General features: G+C 50.6%; 5 protein-coding genes across 5 annotated transcripts; 2 read left to right on the forward strand and 3 right to left on the reverse strand.

The window, feature by feature from the left end:
• Nucleotides 1-451: 451 nt before the first annotated feature.
• VFPPC_03510 (exocyst complex protein exo70) lies at nt 452-2,418 on the reverse strand (the record flags this gene model as incomplete). The annotated part of the gene is made up of 2 exons (XM_018283003.1): nt 452-2,145; nt 2,205-2,418. 2 exons carry the CDS (start codon nt 2,416-2,418, stop codon nt 452-454), a joined length of 1,908 nt encoding a protein of 635 aa, XP_018147704.1.
• Nucleotides 2,419-2,994: 576 nt separating this feature from the next.
• Nucleotides 2,995-5,893, forward strand: VFPPC_03511 (DNA replication licensing factor mcm3; the record flags this gene model as incomplete). The annotated part of the gene is made up of 3 exons (XM_018283004.1): nt 2,995-3,067; nt 3,147-5,718; nt 5,860-5,893. 3 exons carry the CDS (start codon nt 2,995-2,997, stop codon nt 5,891-5,893), a joined length of 2,679 nt encoding a protein of 892 aa, XP_018147705.1.
• A 249-nt stretch (nt 5,894-6,142) lies between these two features.
• VFPPC_03512 (MAK32-like protein) lies at nt 6,143-7,534 on the reverse strand (the record flags this gene model as incomplete). The annotated part of the gene is made up of 2 exons (XM_018283005.1): nt 6,143-7,281; nt 7,432-7,534. The coding sequence occupies 2 exons, from the start codon at nt 7,532-7,534 to the stop codon at nt 6,143-6,145; spliced, it is 1,242 nt and encodes a 413-aa protein (XP_018147706.1).
• A 1,367-nt stretch (nt 7,535-8,901) lies between these two features.
• Nucleotides 8,902-10,739, forward strand: VFPPC_03513 (adenylyl cyclase-associated protein; the record flags this gene model as incomplete). Its single annotated transcript, XM_018283006.1, has 5 exons — nt 8,902-8,948; nt 9,019-9,292; nt 9,356-9,663; nt 9,726-10,242; nt 10,296-10,739. 5 exons carry the CDS (start codon nt 8,902-8,904, stop codon nt 10,737-10,739), a joined length of 1,590 nt encoding a protein of 529 aa, XP_018147707.1.
• A 480-nt stretch (nt 10,740-11,219) lies between these two features.
• On the reverse strand, nt 11,220-13,395 carry VFPPC_03514 (carnitine acetyl transferase; the record flags this gene model as incomplete). Its single annotated transcript, XM_018283007.1, has 4 exons — nt 11,220-11,346; nt 11,406-13,068; nt 13,210-13,258; nt 13,324-13,395. The coding sequence occupies 4 exons, from the start codon at nt 13,393-13,395 to the stop codon at nt 11,220-11,222; spliced, it is 1,911 nt and encodes a 636-aa protein (XP_018147708.1).
• Between the last annotated feature and the right edge of the window lie 30 nt (nt 13,396-13,425).

Consider the following 13,425-nt stretch of genomic DNA (forward strand, 5'->3'; position numbering starts at 1 on the left):
GAGTGACCATGATTCCGCAGCGTACCCAAGAAGCGTGGTCCAAAAAAGGGAGACCTTCCAGACTGCCTTCTTATTCATCAACGAAGATTCCTGTGCAAACCCTTTTAACGCAATTTGCTTTAATTCGAATAACCCTAGCTTCTCTAAAGCGGGTCGAGACTTGTATAGCAACCCAAGCCCGGACTCATCGTGACACAGTGTAAATGCACGTTGAGCGCAGGCTAGCGTTCTTGAAAAACAGTGTCCAGCCTATGCAGGCCAAGGTACCAAACAGATTCGGACCGTTTGTCACCGAACAATATTGCTAATCAACATATCTCAGGGCGCAATTACGAATCTTCTATCAGTCACATATGTACAACAACACGATTCGTTAGGTTGCTCAGCTCAAGAGTATCATGCCGCCAGATTTCCTTCTACAACTTGCCAGTCGCACGTCGCACGTCGCACGTCAGGAGGTTAGACCGAGAAAAACAGCCGCAATGGACGACTTATCGTATTTCACATACTTCCCCTTCCCCTTGTCGATTTCATGGTATCGGTCCCAAAACCGATCATACAGCGGTTGCAACTTCTGGCGAATATCTTTGCCAAATATGGACCGTACCTCGGGTTCCATACTGTAAGATTTATGCTTGACTACCATGTCGTCGAACGCGGCATTGAACTGAGTAAATTTCTCTTTAATCTTGTCTTTATCTTTGCTGCTGAGTCCCTTGACAACAGACGCAGAATCTGCCGCCTGGCCAGATGTTGGTCGCTGTGCGCGATTAGTATGAATTGTATCGAAAAGATACACAGACAGATCTCTGCAGACATCGGTGTATGCTGCGGTTGCCTTTTTGCGCCATTGGTCTAGGACTTCGAGCCGCGACTGCAATAGAGATGCAAGATCCGAGTCCCGTATCATTCTCTCAATGATTACAACGCTGTTGGCGAGAAACACTCCTGCGACAGATTTGCTTCGAAGTAATGCTTTTGCCTTTTGATCTAACACGGACATGAGGGTATCGATTGTATCCAGACAGTAATGTGCAAATATATCCCTCCCATCAGCACCGATATCAAAGGAGGCGAGGCTTGGAACGGCATCAGTGGAGCGGCCGGCAGACCCTGGGCTCGACTTCCACCCTCCATCACCAAGAGATATCATGATACTGGAGATTGGGCGAAGGAACTCCACCATGGCCTGTAGTCGCTGCATTGTTTCTGTCACAAGCGGTATAGAGGCACCGTCCGAAGGTAGTGTCTGTAGCCCTCCCGCTTTTCTCCGGGTATCTTCCAACAAGTCTGAAAGCGATGCCTTCGCCGTTTCCCGCACCGGTTTCAACGCAGCAGCCAGAGGACCCTTGAGTTCCCCTGTCCTCATTTCCAGGTTTCCTAAGAGACTGGAGAGGATTTCGGTGATTTCATACGCCAAATAGCAGTCTGTTGCCAGGTGACCTTTTATATGAGTATTCAGTTCCCTGACTGTTCGCGCAAGTTCCGATAATGCTGCCTGGCAAGTCGCTTGAAATACTGGGCCCCAGTCTTCACGCTTGAATATACTACAGATGTTGTCATATTCTGATAGGAAAATGGCCTCCATGGCTTGAGCATATGTGCTAATTCCATTGGTTCCCGCTCTATAGATGGCACCGGGATTCTTTTTCTTAGCCGTGTTTACACTAGCTGCTGCCAGATTGGCGAGAGACGATGCTAGATACGGGCCACGAACTTCGGCAAATATTTTTGACGCTGGCGAATCGTGTCCAGGAGACTTCTGACCACCAGCCAGGTAGGCATAGACAAGACCCAAGCGAGCTATCTTATCCTGCGGTAGGACCGGGAATGGCTTATCCTTTGTAATGTAATGGAGGGGTTCGATGGACCTAGGCGTTTCCCCTCGTAAAAGTTTGTCAAAGTAATTCTCAAGTTGCGCATTACCTGACTTTATGAGCCGGTTAAGATCAACCATTGTGTGCTGGTTTGCTCGCAGGTTCGACGCCTGCATCTCTGCGTGGGACTTGTTGAGCCTCTTCAGCGAGGAGAGGTAGCTGGATAACCCGGCCTTGTCCGGTCCGGCGCGGATAATTTGCTCCTCGTTATCTTTATTATCGGCGGGTTGGTGCAGTCGGTCAATGGCGGCGAGGACGGAGTCAACATCTAATTGAACTTAGTGCATGATGCAACAGACAATGCCATAATATAGGGTCAAGTCGTACTCTTTCCAAGCAACTGAAGACGTCGGGTCTCGCCACTCAGTGGCCCAGCCACATCGCGCACACTCTGCCCAGAGACCTCTAGCCGTCCGAGGCTCGCCTGGATCTTCTTGGTGAGCTGCGTTGTCTTTTCGAGTCGAGAGTTCAGCACATCCACCTCGGCTCGCGCCTCCTCGTCAACTGCGTGATGGGCCGTATTTGAAAGGCCCACCGCCATAATGCATGCGAATTCGCAAGCAGGTGGACGAGCGCGGGGAGAAATGAAAGACTCAAGAAAAAGTAAATGTATGGAGTAGTGATGAACAGATCATGCATGCCATGTGCACAGTTCGGACAGCGGCAACTATGTTTGACATTGCTGGTGCTAGCTCCGGCAAGTTTCGTGCTCCGCTCAACATTGAACGAAATGTGAGAGGTGAGAGCTTGACACAGGAGCTAAACACTGGCAGATGGAGCCCCACAGATCCAGGTGAGAAGCCTGCCTCAGTACAGTGCGGAGTACCTCATTCCCCCTACTCGGGACTTTCCTGTGCAACCTGACTGCGTGAGCATCCAACAGATGCACATGCATCCACCACATTTGTGGGCTAATTAATACTGAAAGGGGCCACACGAACCACTTAACGCGTCGCTCAGCTTTGCGCGTCGCGCGTCACTTATGCCCTTCGCACCACTGCCCCGTTTGCCTCCTTCAGAGGTCGTGCAGGCATAGTTCTCAATCCCAGTCCTCGGACGGCACCTCATAACTCGTTACAACGTCCAGAAACTGTAACTGGACCCGTGGCGCTTCATCATGGACTCCTTTATGCTCGAAGACGAGGGCGTACAAGACCGCATTCGCCAGGCGGTAGACTTTTTGGATCCCAGTATGGCAATATTCATTTACCCTGTTGCTGCTGCTCAAGACAACTTTCGGTTTCTAGAATCTAACCTATTCGAATCAAGGTGATCCGCATGCACGGAGTTACAGATCTGATATCACTCTCATGCTCCAAAAGAATCTTCGACGTTTGACGGTTAACCTCGACCATGTTCGCGACTACAATAACGAACTTGCCAATGGCATTCTCGAGCGGCCATTCGACTACCTTCTTGCTTTCAACCAGGCCCTGAAAGACATCGTGTTGACATTACCCCAGGTGCGGCCTGACCAAGCCGCGAGGGATACCGTCTATTACTGCGCCTGGGCGGGGAGCTTTGGCCTCAATTCCTGTAATCCCCGAACTCTCTCCTCGCAGCATCTCAATCACATGGTGTCCCTCGAAGGTATTGTCACTAGGTGCTCCCTGATTCGGCCAAAAGTTGTCCGCAGCGTGCACTACAATGAGAAGGCGGGAAAGTTTCACTTCCGGGAGTACCAGGACCAGACGATGACGAATGGAGTGACTACCTCCAGTGTGTATCCCCGAGAGGACGATGAAGGCAACCCTCTCCTTACTGAGTACGGGTTTTGCACATATCGTGACCATCAGACAATATCTATCCAGGAAATGCCTGAGAGAGCCCCGGCTGGCCAGTTACCTCGCGGCGTTGATGTTATCTTAGATGACGATCTGGTTGATCGTGTCAAACCCGGAGATAGGGTCCAGATTGTTGGCATCTTCCGCACTCTAGGCAATCGAAATACCAATCACAACAGCGCGCTTTTTAAGACCATCATACTTGCCAATAATATCGTCCTTTTATCCTCAAAATCGGGTGGCGGCATTGCCACATCCGCCATAACGGACACGGACATTCGAAACATCAATAAGGTGGCGAAGAAGAGAAATCTTCTAGAACTCCTCTCCCAGTCTCTTGCCCCAAGTATATATGGCCATGATCACATCAAGAAGGCTATTCTTCTAATGCTTTTGGGTGGCATGGAGAAGAACCTTGAAAATGGCACCCATCTCCGAGGTGACATCAATATCCTCATGGTTGGAGACCCGTCCACAGCTAAATCCCAGCTGCTTCGCTTCGTTCTCAACACTGCCCCTCTTGCTATCGCCACCACGGGCCGAGGCTCCTCTGGTGTCGGTCTCACTGCGGCCGTCACAACAGACAAGGAAACTGGGGAGCGAAGGCTTGAAGCTGGGGCTATGGTAATGGCTGATCGCGGTGTCGTCTGCATTGACGAGTTTGACAAAATGTCAGATGTTGACCGAGTTGCCATCCATGAAGTCATGGAACAGCAAACGGTTACGATCGCAAAGGCCGGAATCCACACTTCACTGAATGCCCGATGCTCTGTTGTTGCGGCTGCAAATCCGATATTCGGCCAGTACGATCCTCACAAAGACCCGCACAAAAACATAGCACTTCCGGACTCGTTATTATCGCGATTTGATCTTCTGTTTGTGGTGACGGATGATATCGAGGATACTAGGGATCGTCAAGTGTCAGAACATGTGCTGCGTATGCACAGGTACCGCCAAGCTGGCACCGAAGAGGGGGCACCAGTCCGAGAGCAAATGTCGCAAAATCTGGGCGTATCCGCTGACAGCCAGGCGGGATCACAGCAACCGGCGGAGGTATACGAAAAGTATGATGCCATGCTTCATGCTGGAGTCACACGTACTTCTGGGCGAGGCTCGGCTAGAAAGCCAGAGATTTTGAGTATTCCGTTTATGAAAAAGTACATACAGTATGCAAAGACCAGAATCAAGCCTGTGTTAACTCAGGACGCTTCAGATCGCATAGCAGAAATATATGTCGGTTTGCGAAACGACGAAATGGAGGGTAACCAAAGGAGAACCAGCCCCCTGACTGTTCGCACTCTGGAGACAATCATTCGACTTGCCACTGCCCACGCCAAGGCCCGTCTATCAAACAGAGTTGAAGACCAGGATGCAGTTGCTGCGGAAGCCATTCTAAGATTCGCACTTTTCAAGGAAGTTGTTGCAGATGAGTCGAGAAAGAAAAGGAGAAGGACCCATACTATCGACTTTGCGTCTTCGAGTGAAGAGAGCTCCGATGATGGGGCTGAAGACGAAGCAGTCAACTACAGAACGACCCGCTCGACGAGAGGGGCAACAAGTGCTACAAATACATCTACTCGATCACAAGCCGAAGCTTCCAGAAGGCTCGATGTTGATGGCCCTGAAGACCTGTCGAAGACTGACGAGACCGTGCTTGAAGAGGGTCCATCCTCCCAGCAGACGGGCCTTCGCCGCTCTGGACGATCTGGTCGTTCGACTCTGGGTACACCCCAGTCGCAAACTTCATTTGCGTCATCTGTGCCAGCTTCGGCATTGCCTTCACAGTCGCAAGAAAGCCAACTTGAACAGGACCTTGCCACTGGCACTGCAGGGTTGGCAATCGATGATGCCGAGTCGATTGATTCCCGTCGCGTGACAGTCTTTAGATCCGCCCTAGGTCAGCTCTTGAACTCTGACTTGTTTGAGGATGACTCTGCGACTCTAGATGCAGTTCTCTCCGCCGTCAATAGCAGAGTCTCAAGCCGCGATGGGGGAGAATTTGGACGGCCTGAAGCCGTAAGAGCCCTCAAGAAGTTGGAGGAAGCAAACCATATCATGTATGTTATCCCAGTTTGTTGCATTTGCGTTGGACATAAACCAGCATCCGTTCTGCCTTTATCGGCGGCCGTCTTGAAGCCAACATCCCAGGGCTACTCCTATCTTCTGTTTCGATCCAGGCTAATTCTTCTTCTACGTAGGTTTGCGGACGGAGAGCTTGTTTACAAGATCTAAGTTGCTAGATATGATGATCACGAGGAAATCGGCGTCTCGGCGAAGGGTTCATATGGGCATCAGGATACACGTGTGGAAGTGCCACGCTCGGTTGGAAACTGTAGTTCTTTTGCACAACTTGATTAATTACCGCGGAAGGCTTGGATTGGCACTCTGGTCGATGTATCCGTTTGAGTGCCTAAGTTGCACATACGGACGATTATGTGGCGCCGTGGATAGGAAGTCTATATTCTCAGTAGTATAGTTGTTTCAGAGTCGTCGTAGGAATTCCTGAAGTCGTTGTTGCACCTCTTCTCCATTCCATGTTTCTCTGCCCTCCTCGTCAGTGGCTATTGATGGCATACCAACTTGCTCAATCGCAAAACTTGCGGCGACTGAACCCCAAGCTACAGCATCTTCCAGCTTTTCCCCGCGGGCGAGGGCTACCGATAATCCTCCAAGCATTGTGTTACCACCACCCGTTGAATCAATTACCTTGCTGCCATCTTGGTGATAAGCAGGAATCCACTTTTCCACGCCTGGGTCTACTTCGATTTCTTCGCGAGCGATTATACCATCTTCATCTTGCATAAGTCCCGCAAAAAGGGCTTCCATGTCTATGTCGGGTTGTAGAGCACCATGTATATGTGCCTTCCTCGGCTTGGGCGTTTTGTCCCTGGTGCTTTGTCGTTTCCTTCCACCGTTCTTGGCAATGTAGCAGCCCTTCTCGCCAGCCCGAACAACGATGGCATATGACTGCAACGGCATGCTAGCCAGTAGTTGCTCGCACGCACGTTCCACGCTTGATAGGGACACTTCACCTGTCTCCGGGTCTAGCCCATCGTCACCCATGAACCCCGCCAATTCAGAATGATTGGGACTACATATGTCCACGAGGCGCAGCGTATTGGTACAGTTGAGCAACTCATCCGGCGTGCAGAGGTCGGGAACCGGCTCCCAGACGAATATGGGCTTAATATATGGATCATTTTCCGTCAAAAGAGCTTTTCGGCTTGACGTGATTTCCGTCACGAGTTCTTGACAGCGAGTGGGGGAGCAAATCAGGTGAAAGGATTTGGAGAAGAGCAAGTTGGGAGCGAGGTCCTCTGCTGTGATGCGTTTCTTCGGCGTTGTGTACTTGAAAGCTCGCTTGTCCCCTGGGCCAGCATAGCCGTTCCATCCTCTCGTCGTGAGGCGGTCGTGGTCCTCACGGATGATGACTCCCGTGTGCCAGCTATCTACTACCGATGACAGTTTGGCCGGAAAGTCAGAACCTTTATCAACAACCCACCCAATGGAGAGTGACAGTGGCGAGGGTGAGAAGAGACGGGCTCCGAGCGCAGCATATGTTCCTGCGCCGCCGAGCGCATCGCGCACTGGCGGTGTTGGGGGTTGGAAGTCTATGTCATCTAATATGTCATAGTCAGTTCAATGCGTCCAAATCCAGTTTCTGCGTTCGGTGGCTGGTTTTGAACCATGCGTAAATAGTTGAACAATTGACTGGGGCCTGGCTGGGCTAAAGGCGATGCGACAGCTCATGCAGTATTGGGGAGACTCACCGATTATGAGCATCCCAAGGGTGACAAAGTCTATTTGTGTCCTACTTCTTGCTTTACTAACCTCCGCGGAGTAGCTCGGCTCGGTTCCCTCCTGAATTCCCATTTGTTCCGTTGATGGTTTCAGATGACAGGTAGGACCAAGTAGGCACTGCTCCGCAGCACCCTTTCGAGGCTATTTTCTACTCTGTGCTCGTTTCCAGATGAACTGGCGCTGAGCCGCCGATTTCGTGCCGCCTCGGTTGCACTACGTAGATGACTCGTTGGGAGGCAAGCTGCATTCAGATTTGCTGTTGGGTGAATCATCAGCTGCAGGGCCTTTCCACCTTACACCGCCTGAAGCAAAACTCGGACTCCAGGTAGTAAAGTAGGGCACCAGGGGCAAACAGCGATACATGAGCGGGCATACGGGAACGGGAGGCGCCGCGAAGCTGTTACATCGGTGCTTTACATGTGCCTCTCGCGAGTGACAATAGCTGTGTAATCGAGAGAGCAGGCTGCCAACAATGCCAGGCTCAGTTGGACGAGTGACGAATTCGAGAGCCTTGCCCAGAGCTGACGGTGCAAATCTCCAGTGTCCATTATTGTATAGGGTAGGGGGGAACTAAATCTGAATGCGTTCCCCGTCAACCCGCAACGACACCGGTCCACTGGGTTGTTATATGTGCCCAGGTGCCTAACTAACCAGGTACGTATACCATACAATGGGGCCAAATTAATGGGCTAGAATCCCGGGATACAAACTTGAGTACTCCGTACTTGCCTGGGCTTCTTCGTGTGTGCCAACAAGCACCTGACATCCACCAAGCTACGCGGGCGATATAACATCAAGCACACTGGCAACTAGACCTAAAACCCCTGCTTCCCATGTGCCGTGATAACGGAGCCGATCTCAATCCGTCCAGATATTACTTGTGACCAGTCGTATCGTGATGATTGAGTAAGGCGGGTTGGTTGATGTCGTGATGCCTTGAAACAAGAGAGGTCTGGTCCGGCGTGGGTCTTTTGCTGCCTGCCCACGTTGGAGTTCTGCCCCACCAAGCCTGGTGTCAACTCTGGCCAATTCTGCGTACAGGGCGGAGTATTCTCAGTGGGAGGCTTCTGCTGCCCCCTGACAACATTTGATGGCACCAGACCAGCCTAGCTCGATTTGTGTGACTGGTGCTGACCTTCCAACATTGAATGTTGTGCCGTAGTCCACCCCCTGGATTGTCCAAAGCCTGAAATGAAGCAGGCCGCCACCAATCAACTGGCCTCACTACCTCACTCAGCTGAACAGACGGGACTGTGCCCGGAGTGGTTTCCTGTTCTTTCATAATAGATAATATTTCGAGAACCTCGATCTAGACGCATAGTCTCGGGCTCTCGCACCTATATACGCAAACTGCCATCGAAAGCACCCAGGGCCGTTACTAGAACTACAATTAGTATTCGCAAAGCCTCAAAGCAATACCGACGGAATTAGCAGCCAAGATGGCCGCTGCAAACAATATGCACAATCTCACCACGCTCATCAAGAGGTAAAGACGGGACCAAGAACCTTGTTATTATTCCGGTAGCACGATGTTGGAATACTGAATCGTTGGGCAGGTTGGAAGCTGCAACCTCACGGCTCGAAGATATCGCGACTGCGACTGAGCTGCCCAAAGACGTGCCTGCCTTGAACCAGACAACGGCTACCCCGACGGACGCGTCCTCCGCTGCTACACGCCCTCCGGTAGGCGCAATGCCAACGACATCCGGTCCAAAGCAAACCGTGGAGCAAGTCCCCGAGGCAATCGAAGAGTTCCAGCAGTTCATCAGCTCCTCCGTGGACAAATATGCCAAGATTAGCAATGAAATCGGTGGCGTGGTTGCTAAACAGGTGAGAGATATTCCGAAGACCGCCAGTGGTTACCAGTTGCTAATGCTTAGCACCTTTGCACAGGCTGCCGAGGTTGTTAGAGGATTCCAAGAGCAGAGCAAGTTTCTACTCATTACAACCAGAGCGACCAAGCCGGATGCGTCAACGTACCAGACCCTTCTCAAACCAATCAACGATGCGTTGATGGCCGTGACCGAGATTAAAGATTCGAATCGATCCGATCCAATGTATCCTCACCTAAGCGCTGTCGCCGACGGAATCATGATGCTAGCATGGATTACACTTGACAACCGGCCCTACAAGCACGTAGAGGAGAGCTTGGGTTCAGCCCAATTCTTCGGCAACCGGGTACTTAAAGAACAGAAAGACAAGTAAGGCAAATCAACCAACACATCAACCATTAAAATGGTTTAGCTGAGAAAAATATCCATAGGGACCAGAAGCAAGTTGAATGGGTTCAGACGTTTTACCAGGTCTCCCGTGACCTTGCAGAATACGTCAAGCAAAACTTCCCGTCTGGTGTCAGCTGGAATGCCAAAGGCGGCTCTGCTCAAGATATAATTGAGTCGCTACAGCATAAAAGCACAGCGCAGACTGCATCGACCGCTGGAAGCGCTGCGGCGCCTCCTCCACCACCGCCGCCCCCTGGACCACCACCTGTGTTGGACATCAAAGCTGAACCGGCTCATGATGCATCCACAGCTTCTGGTGGGTTTGATGCTGTATTCTCAGAGCTGAATCGAGGCTCAGCTGTCACCAAAGGTCTCCGGAAGGTTGATAAATCGGAAATGACACACAAGAATCCCTCATTACGTGTTAGCAACTCTGGCGGGGATCGGGATGGCTCACATCGAGGCAAAAGCCCCGCCCCTGGTAAAAAGCCCAAACCAGAAAGCATGCGAGTGAAGAAGCCCGCGAAGAAGGAGCTTGTTGGCAACAAGTGGACGATTGTAGGTGCATACACCCTTCGCAGGGCTTACACCATCACTGACGACAATCACAGGAAAACTATGAAAAAGGGAGTGAGCCAATTGAGATTGAAGCCGCCCTAACTCACTCTGTGTTGATCAGCAGGTGTAACAACACAACGGTAATACTCAAGGGCAAAGCTAACCAAGTTACTGTGGAAAACTCAGCTCGCCTCTCCCTGGTTGTGGATAATTTAGTTGCCACAGTGGACGTCGTCAAAGCTCAAAATTTCGCCTTGCAGGTTCTAGGGTCTCTCCCAACTGTAATGCTAGACCAAGTCGATGGTGGTCAGATCTACTTTAGCAAGGAGAGCATCGCAACCAAGGTCTACACGAGCAAGTCATCTGGCATTAACCTCAACATTCTGTCGGGTTCGGATGATGATTACAAGGAGGTGCCACTGCCATCACAGATCTGCTCATACTATGACGAGAGTAAGGATGATCTCGTAAATGAGATTGTCGCCCATGCTGGTTAGAAAGCCTATGTCCCCGCAAGTCCAGTTGCCTGTGCAGAAGATTCTGCTTCAGCGCTAGAATTGTTGTCACTTGGTGGAGAGAAAAATTCTGTCGCGTCTCGTGTATGATATGGGCGGCTTGGGGTCGACTAGCAATAGACGCAAAGCAAGACAGCTTTCGCACTTTTATCATCAGCAGGAGAAGTATGGCCGTGGCGTGTGCATTGTCCCAAGATTTGAAATGCAATAGTTTACTGAACTTTCCTGTGACAGTGCCAATCCTTATTCACGAGATATAGTGTATGGGTAGAACTACAATACAAAAATTGTCTAAAAATCGGGAAAGATCGTGAAGACCCGGAGCCAAATTCCTCGCTCATTTTCCTCGAACTAGACACCAATACGGCAATCTCTGTCTAGTCTGGCCGTCCAAGTCCAACACGTACGACGATGTCTGCGTCGCATTCTTTGTTGCCAAGCCCACCAGACATCTCCGCACCTTTACAGTTTGGCCTTGGGGGAAGCGACGGTTGGCATCAATAAATCACGCATTTCGCCCGCGGCTTCGTTGAGGTAGTGGCTCATACGATCGCTTCCCAAACTCTTGGATACGACATTGAAGTTAATACTGTATGCATGTTAATATTGAATGCCTTGCAATGGTGGATTGGCCCGGGTTTCACGTACCTATTTTCATTGATCATGTAGGCGATGCCGAAGCCCCCATCAATGACCTGACTCCAACCATAGCCATTGAAGAATTCTGAGCTGAGTTGGGAACTGGAAATGTACCAGGAACTGGAATACCCGAAAGCAGGGTCCGTGTAGATGGCAGGTACCTCATCGCCAGGACCGAGAAGTTTCTTAAGGCCAAATAGATGTCTGTCCACGCCTTTGCCATCTGACGCAGCTGTGATATACTCCAGGTGGGCGTCGATAGCCTTGCGGAATAACCCTACTCGGGCCTCATCGTTTTGTGACGAGTCGGCCATGGATTTGCACCACGCTACAGCTTCATCAGATACTGTTCGACAGGTTTCGGTTCGCCCGAGCTGGAAACGACGGGTCGCAGCTGATTCATATGTTGGCCGATTCTTTCCGTACATCTTGAAATAGGCCAACTGAATAATCATTTGGACATAAGCATCAGGGGAGCACCTGAATTTTTTTATAAGGCCCTTACCGTAGCCCTGATATGCCTGTACAGCCAATTGATGTTGGTTAATGACGTTGTGGAAGTCAGTGATGGCACGGTCAATCTCCGCCTGAACTGGTGCGGTAATATCAAATTGAATCAAACGGGGCTCAGGAAGATCGGATCGGATTGACGGATCCGAAAAATCCATCTTGTTCCCAAAAATGAGATCGTTGATATAATCGTTGAGACGATGAGTCGGTGTTCCATCCATCATTGAGTGTTCACCCATGAAACCTGACGTTCCGTTGTCGTTGATGATGAACTGTAAGGGTTTGTCGTACCAACGGTTGGCCCCGTCACCATGCCAATACTGATGAGCCCTCTCTTCCAATGTCACTGGAGAAGCATCGTCGAGGCAGACTATGAATGAGGCTGAATCAATAGCATGTACAGCGTTCTTGTTCTTGGTGCTAGTCTGAATCAGCAACTCCCGGGCGTCTGCCCAGATATCCCGATGCTCAGAAGTCAAAGCGCCAATCGCAGGGACGCGCTGGGCTGACTCGTAGACCCTGTTGAACTGTTTTTCCAGCTCCGAAGTGTTGAGTTGCTTGCCGTCAATTTCGTGAGGAATTAGAAAGAACTGGTTCTTGCGAATTGCAATTATATGTTTGTTTTCACTGGCGGGGAACTTGGCGGGATGGTCGGCAGGGCGTGCGGCAATGCGGGTCGCGTTGAACATCCATTTGTAGCTATCCATGCAAATTGGCAATTTTTTCATGTACTCAGGCTCAAGTGAGCCATTGTCGACAGCCTTCTTGAACTCGAGAACGGCAGAAGTGATAGCTGCAGCTCGCTTGGCTGGATCTCGGCGCGAGCGGTCATCGCGGTGAGAGTAGAAATAGCTGACATAGGGAACCACAGGGTCGCGGTATGATAGATAAGCAGCGTCGTTCCACCACTCATAAATCCAGTTCTTGGTCGCCGGATCTTCCCGCTTTGCAATTAGTTTCTCCTGGAGCTTGCCACCGATGCCACCGGGTTTTATGAATTCTTCGACCGCAGCTTTGCTGTCTGAGTACTCAGTGGCAGAAAGCAAAGGATGGAGCGACTTCAAGTATCGCTTTGTTGTCTCTTCAAGGGTAGGGACGGGCAGCCGAGGTAAAGAATCTTGGAAACGCAGCGTTGCACCTTTAGACTTGTCCTCAGTGTAGCCTGGCAATTTTCACAACAGGTCAGCACTAAAGACCTTTTTCTTCTACTTCCTACTCCTCCTCCCTTTTTTTTTGGGTTGCGTTGGGGTACTTTTGACCAAGAAATCAAACTGATCATGTAGAAAGGAAAGGTGTAGCGTACCGGGAGGAAGAGAGCTGTTATTTCGTTTAGCCGAGGCCATGATTGTGGTCTGCTCGAGAGTTTTTGTTGTTAGTATTGGTTGGACCTTGAAAGCTAGCATCTGCGAATACGAACCGTTGCCAATGGTGAGCGAAGTCGTTGAATGTTGTTTCTCAATGCGTGAGATCGAGCGGCTGATGTCAACATGGCCGGCCACAAACAATCAACTTTCCACGC

This window comes from Pochonia chlamydosporia, chromosome 2, assembly GCF_001653235.2.
Source record: "Pochonia chlamydosporia 170 chromosome 2, whole genome shotgun sequence".
Taxonomy (NCBI): domain Eukaryota; kingdom Fungi; phylum Ascomycota; class Sordariomycetes; order Hypocreales; family Clavicipitaceae; genus Pochonia; species Pochonia chlamydosporia.